At 39.8% G+C, this 13,910-nt stretch overlaps 1 protein-coding gene across 1 annotated transcript in view; it reads left to right on the plus strand.

Moving 5' to 3' along the window:
* hob (hobbit) overlaps positions 1 to 13,910 on the plus strand; it is a 460,559-nt gene that overhangs the window by 263,529 nt on the left and 183,120 nt on the right. Inside the window, exons 20-22 of the mRNA XM_067142110.2 lie at positions 1,404 to 1,604; positions 2,676 to 2,869; positions 7,544 to 7,677. Coding sequence (XP_066998211.2) covers positions 1,404 to 1,604; positions 2,676 to 2,869; positions 7,544 to 7,677 — 529 coding nt within the window. The remainder of the gene's footprint in view (positions 1 to 1,403; positions 1,605 to 2,675; positions 2,870 to 7,543; positions 7,678 to 13,910) is intronic.

A 13,910-nucleotide genomic window follows, 5' to 3' on the forward strand; every position in this document is an offset into this window, starting at 1 on the left:
TAAAATACTTGGCCAAGATTTTGCAGTTTTCTTCATTTGATGTTGCAAGAGTTCTATCTTCCCTTAGAAAGCAAAGGGAAGGTGCCTTGTATCCTTGTACCTTCTTTTTAAAATTTCTGAAGTATTCACAGGTCTCACCTCTATGAAAGTCTTGCTCAATCTTGTCCAGGAGTTCCTTTTCATACTTGCGTTTCTCACTGCGTATTATTTTTGCTGTTTGTGCTTGTTGTGTTTTGTACATCTTCCAATCTTCTTCTTTTTTCGAGGTGTAATACTTTTTCCAGGCATTCAGACGATCCCCTAAGGTCTTCTCGCAGTTATCGTTCCACCACGTGTGCTTCTTCCTCTTCTTGATTTCTGCCACTCCTTTTGCAGCTTGTATCATCTGCTTTCTTGTGCTGTTGAAGTCTTTTTCCACTAGTTGGGCAAGTTCTTTGAATTCATTCTCTCTTTCTCTGAGCTTTTTTGTGTCAAAGCGAATTATGGTAGGTTTGTTCTTATTTTTCTTGAGAGGGATTGGCCGATACTTTATTACTGATACATAGTGATCTGAGTCTATGTTTATTCCCTTTTTTACGGTAACGTGCATGATTTCCGGACTGTATCTTCGAGATATAGCGACATGGTCTATTTGGAATTCTCCTATTGTTTTGTTTGGGCGTCTCCATGTCATCTGTTTTCTTCGTAAGTGACGAAAGTGTGTTGACATCAGTTGGAGGTTGTGGTTATCACATAGTTCAACGAGGCGTTCTCCATTCTTGTTGGTTCTTTTGTGTGCTGGGTAGAGCCCAACAACTTTCCTGCGTTTCCGTTCACGTCCTACCTGTGCATTAAAATCACCCAATAGGATCTTGACGTGGTGCTTTGGGATTTTCGCTAATCTGGCATCCAGGATGTTCCAGAATCTATCTGTGCCTTCCAGGTCTTTTTTGTTTTGTTCATTAGTTGGAGCATGTGCATTGACTAGCGTATATGTTTTATTTGCACAACGCAGGGATAGTAGGCATAACCTATCATTAACAGCTTCAAAATTTGAGACTGACCTAAGAATTCTGGTGTTGACAGCAAAAGCTGTACCGAAGATAGGGGTGTTTTTCATTACTCTCTTATGGGATCTGCTCTTGAAGAACCGATACCCTTCAGACTCAAACGTATCTTCGTCAGTGAAGCGAGTTTCTTGCAGAGCCATTACTGCGATTTTATTTTCGTGGAGGGCATTGGTCAGCTGTTTCATCTTACCAGTTTGTATTAAACTGTTTATGTTGATAAATTTCTGGCATGCCTGTGTCTCTGAACATTACTTGTGTAATATTTGTGGTCTGAGTTTGTGAAAATTCTGGTTATTTTCCTTTTAAAATTTTATTTTTAGGTTCTGAGAATCTAATTACAGTTTTTAATTTTAGGCTTTGAGAGGATAATTGCACCATCACAAGACCCAAGCCCTCCTTTGCCTTTCTGGGATAAAATGCGTCTCCTTTGGCATGGTCGCCTTACATTGTGTATACGTCAAATGACTGTTTTGCTGCATGCATCCCTAGACCCATACAACACCACCGAGGAAATGGAGCTCACGTGGAGTGATGTTGTCATGGACTGGACTAATGGTATGTCCTGTTTTATAGTCCTTTATCATCTTCACTGAAATCTGTATGTGTTAGGCCAACATCAAAACTTTACAAAAAATGAAATATATATATACATACATTATTTTTCTTATTATGGAGAGGGAAGTTCATGAGGACTTACCACTATTAGCTAGTAATAGTACATTATGCAACAAGCCTATAATGGCAATAATTAAGACACAAGTTTTATAATTTCCATACAAGTGTCTTAATAACCATTATAGACGAGTTGCGTACCACTAATTATGCTCGACGATAATTATAACTCTATTTTTTAAATATTCATAAATTTCTGTCGAGATGTCTCTTGACAGTTGAGTTTACTGAACAGGCGCAGAGCGCATGCGCTGGGTTATTGAATATTCCGTGACAGGATCAGAGACCTTCACAGTGGCATATGTTTTTAAAGCTTTGATAGATGGTTATCATAATCTAGCTTTATTTCAAATACGAATTGTTTATTGTACAGTTGGTGAAGTAATTTTGCGGGGATGTGCCGTGGTGTTGCGGAATATTGGAAGTAGAAGGTGCATTGATGTTAATATGTGTGTCCGACATATTTGATTTTGCTATCCTTACCTAATTGGTCAAACAGTTGTATCATAACGAAAATCTGAATTCTGATTGGTGGAGAACCTGTCTCATAATGAAACTTGAACTATAATGAGCCTCATTAAGATTCATTTTTCTGGCATATAATACTTATATTTCGGTATCGTCGAGCATAAAAGAAATTATTTCTGAACATTCATTTGTATTTTTATCTTTCTTTTATTCGTAAGACTAAAAGAAAAAGTTACTTAAGAAACAACTGTCAAATTGTTGTAATTTTGTAAATACAATTTGATTTACACTACATTTTTGTTTGAAATATTTTCAAAAATTGCATCCATAAATGGCAGTAATTCCTCATGAAACACATTGTATTCCACTAAATTTTTTATCAGCTATTGTTTTGTGCTAGTTATTTTCTCCTGTTGTAAATGAAATATCACATCACATAATTGAGATTAACCACTTTGTTAACAAATATTGTATACTACTTTTCAGCCAAAGTCGTTTTCAAAGGAGATCTTAACGTATTTGTAAGAACTGCCTCCAAATATGATGATTGTAGACTTCTTCACATACCCAATTTGAAACTTAGTGTGAAGTTGAATTGGGTCTGTTTAGCAGACCCCAATGACCACCATTCTGTGATGCCTTGTGCTCCTGACAAACTTCCAGAATATTCCAGCAATCAGGTTTGTCACCTCAGTATATTTTCTCTGAATGTAAAATTCTCTTTTACTGTTGGCCAGAATGCACAGGGAGAAAGGAATGTAAATAGTCAGTTGTGCTTTTTATTTTATTTTTATGCATGGATTGATTCTGTGATTCTGTGATAGTTGTTCCTTGAAAAACTTGGTGTACGGTATATACGTGAATAATCTGTGCCATCAAATAATCTGTACACCCTAATTTCAGGAGAGAATTTAGAAATTTAAAAAATGGCCTTAATTTGTGTTTTGTTTACAAGAAATTAATCTTACATAATGATGTACTCCAAACCGATTCTATATACAGTAGATTCCCTCTAGTTCAGCCATCTCAGGACCAGACCCTAGGCTAGACTAACCGACAATATGCTATAAATACCAGTATTTAGCTTCAGTGAAATATGGTACATAAATAAAGAACCCATTATAGGGCAAGTAGTATTAATGTATATTTCCCAGGTGTACTCACCCAAAATGGGTTGAGGTCTTTATGATGTCTCCATACACTATTGAAGTTCCACTACCAATGAGAGATAAACACTCGTGGTGGATAATTAAATGCAGAAAAACATATTACAGAACTCAGAATTTAGTTTGTAAAGGTACTCAAACACTTTGTATAAACACAGACTGTCGTAAACAAAAGGAACTCTCATTACGGTATAGTACTGTGTCATAAACTCTGCAGAATTAAAAAAAATAAAAGAAATTGGTCATTTTTTTTTTTTTTTTCCCCCACATCAATTGCTTTTTTTTTTTCTGGAAGCAAAATCACACCACTTCTTTATAAACATGACATCAACTGTTGTTGCTTCTGTCTGCTGCTCGATATAAGTCACTGCTGATTGTAAAGCTGCACTTCCCTCACCAGGCAAGTTGACCATGCGGTTAGGGGCACACAACTGTGAGCTTGTATTCGGGAGATAGTGGGTTCGAACCCCACTGTCGGCAGCCTTGAAAATGGTTTTCTGTAGTTTCTCATTTTCTCAACAGGGACGGCTTTTTCCTTCCCACTCCTAGACCTTTCCTGTCCCATCATCACCATAAGACCTTTCTGTGTCAGTTTTGGTGCGACGTACAGCCAGTTGTAAAAAAATTAACTCTTCCCTCAGCTTGACTCATTTTCCCTTTTCATTTCCTGCTTCTTCATCATTGACTTCTACTTCTTTGTCCTGTCGAATAACAGCTTGCACAATTTCTTCATCATTTAATATTTCATTATCAAGTTCATTTTTACCATCTGTACAATCCAGAACACCTTGTATCAGAAGATCACCCGAGTTAGGCAGCTGCTGTAGGTCGTGTAACTGAGTTGCGTTGCCATCTTGTTGAGAATCCTGAAGATTAGGCTTGTCATCTGCTTTAAGTGTTTCTTCCTTACGTTCTTCAACAATCTCTTGTACATTTGGCCAGACTTATCTCTAAGACTTTACAAGTGTGGATCCATTATTTCATCATATGCCTTAGCCACCATGTAAATCATATCTTTCATGTTGATTTTCATCAAGTCCTCGATCCAATTTATGTTGTCTTCATTATCCAGCTTTACAAAAATCTCTGAAAGAAACTTTTGGCAGTATCTTCCTCTTGGTCATTGGCTGTGCAATGCTTGTTACATTTAGTGGAGTCTAATACCACTCCCACCTATAAGCAATAATTTTCATTTTTGCCAGTATTGATGGATGTAATGCACATTTTAAAATCTTGGTTTTGTAACTTGATGTTTTATTCCACCTAATCAGTATTTTTTACGAATAGGCCTAGTTCAACCATTTGACTCAGTCATCTTCAGCTATTCATTTATACAAGTTAAACTAAAACAAGGATACAATCATTAAATAAAATGGGCTTTGTAAACCCTGAGCTAAAATTTTAAATTCATTGTGAAACACTTTATCCACATTAAAATTATTGGGTCTTCACTTGACACTAGTCTTTTGAAGTAATGAGAATGGACTAATTTAAAAAACTTGATAGGAATGTTCCACTTGTGTACAGGTTGCATCATACAAAATAACAAATGTTCTAAAATAATCAAAAGATTATGTTCAAACTACAGGTAAAACAACCTAATAATGGTTTTTGAAATGCTAAAAAACAACAGTTAAAATTGGGCCGTGAACAAATGATTTCATCTAGAACACATTAAGTCTTATGAGAGTAACATGTATATCACTGACTGTAGATGATCCATAGTATGAATCTGATGTATGTAATTAATAAAACAGCTAAGTAGTCAAAATGATCAATTATCAAAGATGGAATAATGCCGATGTTCTTAAAGTGAGTTTGCATCCGTCCTTAAGGGCGTTAAATGGGAATATCCTTCGAGGTCACTGTGTGATACCTGACCTGGCTGTCAGAGACACACTAACATCAAGTTACAAACCAAGATTGTAAAAAGTGAACCACTTTCACCTTCACATCCAAGTTTCTCTGGATGGGTGAGTGCATTGTCTAGCAATAGCAGTGCTTTTACTGGCAACTTCGAAGTTATCAAATGGTGTTTCACTTCAGGAGCAAATTCACTTATAAACCATACCTTAAACAGGTAAGATTCCATCCAAGCTGACTTTTGTGACCTGTAGTACACTTGAAGGGATTTTGATGATTTTCCAATCACAGAAAGAGGCAGCTTATTCTTTCTTTACTGGCTTAAAAACCTGGGGCTCAAATTTCCTTAGCACCAGCAAAAGTTTGTAATTTAGCCCCAGTTCTTCAGTATTGTATGCTTGCTTTCGAGTAAGGTTTGCTTGGGTAATGATGTCAGTAAATATTTTTGAAAAATCACTCGCTGCTATGTTGTCAGCTGAAATTTTTTCACAATATATGCCAAGGAGATTAATTCCATGATGTTTACTCCAGCATGTAAGCCATCCGTCACTAGCAAAAAATGTCCCCTCGTTTTGAAGTTTTGAGTGTAGGAAAATAGCTTTTTCTTTTAAAATTGGACCACTAATTGGAGTGCCTCTTTGCCGCTCCTGCATGAACCGAACCCATTACACTTCATCTAACAATTCATTTTTTGATTTTCTTAAGGTGTGACATGTTGAAAATGCCTTTTCGGTTTCCGTTCAAGTACAGAAACTTTCAATAGCCTGTCTATTACAACGCCAATCATTCACCGTGCTTTTCCCAAGATTAGAAGTTTACAAATACTTTGTACCGATTCACCTTTATCAATGCACTCTACGGGGTGTAGTCTTTCTTCCATGTCATGTTTGTAATTGGCTAGTTTTGCCTGTGCGTTGTAATGAGTGTGCTGTCTGGTTTTAGCTGTATAGGAATATGTTGTGCAAAATACCCGACAATTACTTGTTTTTTTTGCCAGGTGCAAGTAGAACTTTTCCTGACATAGTGCTTTCTTCCTGCTGCACGGTTTCCACTGTAGCCTGCATCTTCAATAACCCTAAGCTCTTTTTTTTTCTTTTCTTTCTTTCCCATGCATGACCAATTATAAAAAGTGGTAGCCGTACTTAACACGTGGTTCAGACTTCACTTCTAACATGTTACTGATGCCACACAGATAAAGACTGGACAACACTATAGTATAATAGGATCCGTTGTTTGAGGCAAAGTTGTACCAACCTTATTTCAAATCATGCATGCTTCAAAGTTTTTCTTTGCTAAATCCCTATAAAAATATGCTTGGAGTATTCATTTATATTCAGTGTGTAGGACCATAGTCATTCATTTCCCATCCATAGTCCAAGTTGATAAATACACACACCAGTGCAGACATCACAGTATGTGTTATTGGACAGATTTCTATGAATTGAGTACATACGGTTGTTGAACACAGTATCCCAAGCTCCTTTCATGAAACAACAACCGAATGTGTTCCTTAATTCTGAAATATTCTTCCTTGAGCTTAAAATGCAAGCAAACGAGCATGCAATTTAAATCTTAGTTATGATCAGTATATGCAGGACCCCTTGGTTTTGCATGAAATTTGAACCATGTACAGTAAATGTGATTATCCATTTTGAAAATGTCTTCTGCACTTACCTTGATTAGAAGCATGGCTAACTTGGAGGAAAGCAAGCATTTTTGTGATGGAAAACTATGGCTATTCCCTTATGGTATGAGAGAGCATGTGCTCATATGTGCATGATGATTCTATACAAACAGGGAAGATGAATGTGGTGTCTAGTCTTTTAAATACACATATGGATATGGCGATGACGGGATAGTTTTCTTCATAAACACTGTATTTTGGTTCCGTTATAACACAATACTGTCCTAATATACTCTCAGTAGACATCTCTCAAGCCACTCTCAGTGTCACAATCAGTCGATCATTCCCAAACTAACAGATTCAGTTCTACATCTCAGAATCTGTTAAGAATGTTAACAGCTGAAAATCAGTGGGGCATAGTAGCATGACATTATTACTAGCTTTCCACCAATGTAACTGTTGCTCAAATATCCATCAGGAATGCACTGGTTCAGATTCCTTGTAAAAATGTCTGTCATGACTGAAAGTTATTAGATTAACAGCTGTGTAAAGCTCCAAACTTGGTTACTTGCATCTTTCTTGCAAACTAAAATATCTACAGTTGAAGTTTCATATGTAATCAAGTTAACCATGCTCATTGTTTTCTTACTAACTGACTAGATCTGTCAAAGGTTACTAATGTAATCTGCTTAATGTTCCAGGAACACGATTCTTTCCGGGCTTTCCGATCTCAGAACTTAAATATCAATATTGCCCTCGAAACGAAACAAAGCAACAAGGAAGGAATGTCAGATTTTGAATGTCCTGCTGTGTTACTTTATGGCAGTACACTTAGGTAAGAATTTAATATACTTATTAGCTGTTATATGAGTATGCACTCTACATAAATTTTTTTCACACTCTAACACCTTCCCAGTCATGAATGTATCTTGTGGGTATACAGTATTATGTTTCTAATTAATTTACTGTTGAATATATATGTGTCTGATTGGTGATCCTCTGCAGAGTATTTCAGCTTCATGAAAATGTTGTCCATATTAGATTGTCTTGTGTACTAGTGTTAGATGGTAGAATCTATTTACACTTCTCTCCAGACTGTTGCACCCAGTTTTAGTACAGTTATGAGGGCAGTGACCTATGTTGAATGTCCAGCTCCACGGCTAAATGGTTAGCGTGCTGGCCTTTGGTCACAGGGGTCCCGGGTTCGATTCCCGGCAGGGTCGGGAATTTTAACCATAATTGGTTAACTCCCCTGGCACGGGGACTAGGTGTATGTGTCGTCTTCATCATAATTTTATCCTCATTACGACACGCAGGTCGCATACAGGCGTCAAATCAAAAGACCTGCACCAGGTCTCTCCGGAGACCACACGCCATTATTACGTATGTTGAATGAGTCCTTCACTGTTAGTGTTTTTGCCGGGCTGAGTTGCTCAGATGGTAGAAGTGAAGGCCATGTAAACCCATCTTGTTGGGTTTGATCCCGGCTCAATCCGATACTATTAGGTTTCTAATTAATTTAGTGTTGAATATGTATTGTACCAGGAAAAGATGTTTATCTTAGAGGTGCTTGACACTAAATTGATCAGCATGGACTATATCTTAGGGTGTGACTTAAAACATTGGAGTTGGTACAGAGAGGGGTATAGTTCATCGAACTTAGAGATTTTTTTGGATAATCTGAGTTTATTGACCATTGAAAACAAGTTAATATCACCTTCATACAGTAGAATTGAAGTGTCGTGGCCGGTTGATAACTCCGGGTCCTGGGATGGCGCTGGATACGGCCTGGGTAGGAACCACGCCCGCCTGGATGTGAAGTTCTGGAATTTCTCGAAGTTCTGGACGCACACGTTCCGGAGTTCGATTTTTAAGACGGGATTCACGTGCAAGTCCCTGTACGGCACTCCATTTATTTGTGGCACTGTTAAATAGATATGACCTTTCAATGATTGCATCTACTTGTACAATGAAATGTGACAAGTGTTACTAAATCCTTGATTCAGACACTTCATTGAATCGAAAATGTTCCTAAACAGTCACTTGAAAAACAGGATGATTGCATTAAATATTTGACCTTGTACTGGTAGAATTAATGTGTAAAATGTTAAGTTCTTGACGTGAGCTTACTAACACAGGCAGAGTAAACTAGAATGTTCTATAGGATTGCCGTTTATAGTCACCAGAGTTCTTAATGCACAGTTTATGAAGGTTCGGAACACATTGGCACATTTGCAATAAGCTTAGTAATTGAAATAGCACTCGGAAAATGTCTTATTCCATTGATAAGCAAAGTAAATAATCATTAAAGAAAAATGGTACTTGGAAAAAGTCTAACTCCGCAAATTGTGAGTTCACTTATAACGCTAGAAAGTTCTATGTTCCCTCGGAACATGGCATGTGTATTCTAAGTTGTCACAGTCTGTCATGTTGACACGAGCCTAAGCACAAGTTCTGATGCAGTACTCGGAAAGTATTTCATATTTTCACAATCGAACGCAATGTTAAAAAAAATACCTTAAGTTCCACAGTTTGTCATAAGACACAAGTTCAATGTGGTACTTGGAAGAAAAATTATACCATTCACACGACAGTTTACGTTGACACAGCTTGTCATAGAACACAAGTCCAACTTACAGACTTGGAGAATTTCTAAGAAATTTCCTGAAATTGATCCACGAAAGCACAAGTTCGAAATATAAGTTCAAACGTGGTACTTGCAGAAGTCACGACACTCACGAGAATTCTAAGTTCCTTCAATAGTCACTGGATAACAAAGTCCCAACGCGACACTTGAAGAAAATGACAAAGTCCCAACGCGGCACTTGAAGAAAATGACAAAGTTCCAATGTGATACATTAAGAAAATAACAAAGTCCCAACGTGATACATTAAGAAAATAACAAAGTTCCAACACTCGGATTTCAAAGACTTTTCCAACTATAGGTTCGGTCTGCACTCACAGCGCTCCTCCCGTCACCCGTGCTGCAGAGACGGTGGAGTGATAGATACTGATTTTGTAGTCCGGGTCGTCCTCCTTTAATACCCGATTGTGTGGAGGTATCTAGAACATGGGTATTATCTACCCTTATACCTCTTAAAGTATACGGTGGATTTCCCTGAAATGTTGAAATGTTGCGTCCATTATAATGGTCTTTACGATGGCAGTGTCAAAATAGTAATATTTTAACGCAAAATAGACTTTTGCAATTAGGCTGGAACACGACCATATATGGTCATGTAGAGAACACCCGAGGCGGCTACGTCACTCGCCGCGGACGTCATTGAGTTCGGCGGGCTGCATATCTTCCGCCTCGCGCAAAGTTCAATAAACATACTTCGAACTTCTCTTCCGTAGCGGCGTTCCCGGTACATGTCCCTCCTCTCGGGGCAAAGAAAATTCGATCAGGATTTTCTTTATGCTTCTCTTTCGAAGTATGTTTTTAAGCTAGAAGCATTATACACTGACTGACAGAGCAAATGCAACACCAAGAAGGAGTGGTCAGAACTTTATGCCAATTGCAGGGTAGACTGACGTCACTGAGGTATGCTTATGATGTGAAACGCGCCGCTGTGCTGCGCACGTAGCGAACGATAAATGGGACACGGCGTTGGCGAATGGCCCACTTCCTACCGTGATTTCTCAGCCGACAGTCATTGTAGAACGTGTTGTCGTGTGCCACAGGACACGTGTATAGCTAAGAATGCCAGGCCGCCGTCAACGGAGGCATTTCCAGCAGACAGACGACTTTACGAGGGGTATGGTGATCGGGCTGAGAAGGGCAGGTTGGTCGCTTCGTCAAATCGCAGCCGATACCCATAGGGATGTGTCCACGGTGCAGCGCCTGTGGCGAAGATGTTTGGCGCAGGGACATGTGGCACGTGCGAGGGGTCCAGGCATAGCCCGAGTGACGTCAGCACGCGAGGATCGGCGCATCCGCCGCCAAGCGGTGGCAGCCCCGCACGCCACGTCAACCGCCATTCTTCAGCATGTGCAAGACACCCTGGCTGTTCCAATATCGACCAGAACAATTTCCCGTCGATTGGTTGAAGGAGGCCTGCACTCCCGGCGTCTGCTCAGAAGACTACCATTGACTCCACAGCATAGACGTGCACGCCTGGCATGGTACCGGGCTAGAGCGACTTGGATGAGGGAATGGCGGAACGTCGTGTTCTCCGATGAGTCACGCTTCTGTTCTGTCAGTGATCGTCACCGCAGACGAGTGTGGCGTCGGCGTGGAGAAAGGTCAAATCCGGCAGTAACTGTGGAGCGCCCTACCGCTAGACAACGCGGCATCATGGTTTGGGGCGCTATTGCGTATGATTCCACGTCACCTCTAGTGCATATTCAAGGCACGTTAAATGCCCACCGCTACGTGCAGCATGTGCTGCGGCCGGTGGCACTCCCGTACCTTCAGGGGCTGCCCATTGCTCTGTTTCAGCAGGATAATGCCCGCCCACACACTGCTCGCATCTCCCAACAGGCTCTACGAGGTGTATAGATGCTTCCGTGGCCAGCGTACTCTCCGGATCTCTCACCAATCGAACACGTGTGGGATCTCATTGGACGCTGTTTGCAAACTCTGCCCCAGCCTCGTACGGACGACCAACTGTGGCAAATGGTTGACAGAGAATGGAGAACCATCCCTCAGGACACCATCCGCACTCTTATTGACCCTGTACCTCGACGTGTTTCTGCGTGCATCGCCGCTCGCGGTGGTCCTACATCCTACTGAGTCGATGCCGTGCGCATTGTGTAACCTGCATATCGGTTTGAAATAAACATCAATTATTCTTCCATGCCGTCTCTGTTTTTTCCCCAACTTTCATCCCTTTCGAACCACTCCTTCTTGTTGTTGCATTTGCTCTGTCAGTCAGTGTATATTCCCTCGGTGGTTCCATCTGTGTGATGTGTGTTCTTGCTTCTGCTCTGCATCTTCCTACTCTAGGATAGGGACGTTTCTTGTATGTGGAAGTATCCTTGACATCCAGATGATATCTAAAATCTCGGATCTCTGCGGGCTTGTCATTTGAACACGTCTGGATAAGTTTTGAAAATTTTCTGGACTGAATCTGTAACGTCTTTGTCGGCCGCTGAGTCTTCAGTTACATTGACTATGGAGCTGACATAGTCTGGACCATCGTCGTACATCTCATCTGTCAGGGGTACATCTTCGACGGATCCCACTTCATCGGGATCACCCTCTTCATTTTCGACTGGTGCAGCATCGCTATTCTCACCATCGAATTCTTCTTGTGGGGTATCTATCCCGTGTATCCGACCATCGTCTCCTTCGATCACCTGTAATTCTACAGGGTCAACATAATAAAATGTAATGACGCTTGCAGTATAATCAATCACTCCTCCATGTTTGATAAGGAAATCAGAACCAAGGATAACATTGAATTTCATCTGAGAAATCACTAGAAAAACGTGCTCAAATTGAACATGTTCCACGATGAATTCTACAAAAGTCTGTAATTTACATTTAATGCACTTATCTGGAACAATCCCTTTACAGCTTATAAATCTCATATTTATTCCGTATTGGCTCAACACAACTAAGGTTAAGTTATGAGTAGGTTCCCCACCTTCCAATACTTATCAATTTCTATATAATAGGTTTATTAATTACATAATATAAACCATATCATTTCTAGTACATGTTTCGTTCTGATTATGGAACATCTTCAGCTAAAATTTGACAAAATGGCAAGACAATTAAAACACATTGATGTTATGATACAAATGCTAAAAGATATGATAAAATGGCATTTTGTCAAATTTTAGCTGAAGATGTTCCATAATCGGAACGAAACATGTACTAGAGGTTATATGGTTTATATTATGTAATTAATAAACCTATTATATAGAAACTGATAAGTATTGGAAGGTGGGAACCTACTCATAACTTAACCTTAGTTTTACAATCCCTTTAATCCTAAGTTGGGAAACAGGCATCACAAGTACATCAAGTCTTTCCTTTATGGCTTCCAATAGTCTAGCTGAAATGAGGGAGGCTTGAGCTCCTGAATCTACCAGCGACATAACTTTGATGTTGCCAATTCCTAATGGCGATTACTGGCAGGCTACGTTGGATTGTTGGCCTAGATGGTGTCATGTTCTCATGCGAGTCCTCTTCGTGCCAATAATGTACCTGAGTCACGCAGAGCGGCTCTTCCCTCCTTCCTTTTTCAGGCAATCTTCCTAAGAGAACATGGGAGGTTTTTTTTTTTTTTGCTCCCTTCGCATTAGGGTTCGGGGCAGGTGTTTAGTTTCTTTTACCAGCAGATTCCTGATACTCTAATCAGGCGGCTCCTCCTTGATCCTCGCCTTTCCGCTGTTCTTTCAAGTACTCTTGAGTATCTTGCCATCGTCTGTTCAATTCTTCCCAATGAGAAATCCTGTCCTCTAATTGTTGGGCCTCTGTTGGCTTCTTCCATGTTGATTTCTTTTGGTATGGCACTCCCCCTCGGTCCGGCCGCCCTTTATACCCTCGATATCGGATAGGTGTGTTTCGTTGTGTAGGCAGTTTGTTTGTTATTTCTGGATCTGGACGTCCTTGTGTCACAATAGCGACAGGACTGGTAGTCATTTCTTTAGTCTTACCCCCTTTGGGTAAAGATTGAGCATGGGCTGTGTCTAATCTGCGAAGTATCCCATCCATTTGTTCTAAAGATTGTATATTAGCAGCTACCAAAATCTCCTGGACTTGGGCTGGGAATTGTATTGTGATCGCTTGGATCAGCTCTTGTTCAGGCAATGGTGGATCCAAAAATTGCATCTTCTTAAGTTGCCCGATGAAATAATCTGAGTAACGGGATGTATTTATAGAAGTATTATACTTCTTAGCATATAACTGCAACTTAATTAAATGTTGCGTCTCTGAATTCCAGAAGCGCTTCAGTAGAGCTTCTTTGAACTCGGAATAAGTGTTAAAGCAAGATTTAAAAGCGGAATACCATGATAGGGCGCATCTCTCTAGTAACTTAGAAACGACACGGAGCTGTCGATCAGGATCGATTTTGTTCTGAAAAAATTCTTCAGTGTTGAGTAAAAATTCCCTAG

The sequence above is a fragment of the Anabrus simplex genome, chromosome 2 (assembly GCF_040414725.1).
Source record: "Anabrus simplex isolate iqAnaSimp1 chromosome 2, ASM4041472v1, whole genome shotgun sequence".
Lineage (NCBI taxonomy): Eukaryota > Metazoa > Arthropoda > Insecta > Orthoptera > Tettigoniidae > Anabrus > Anabrus simplex.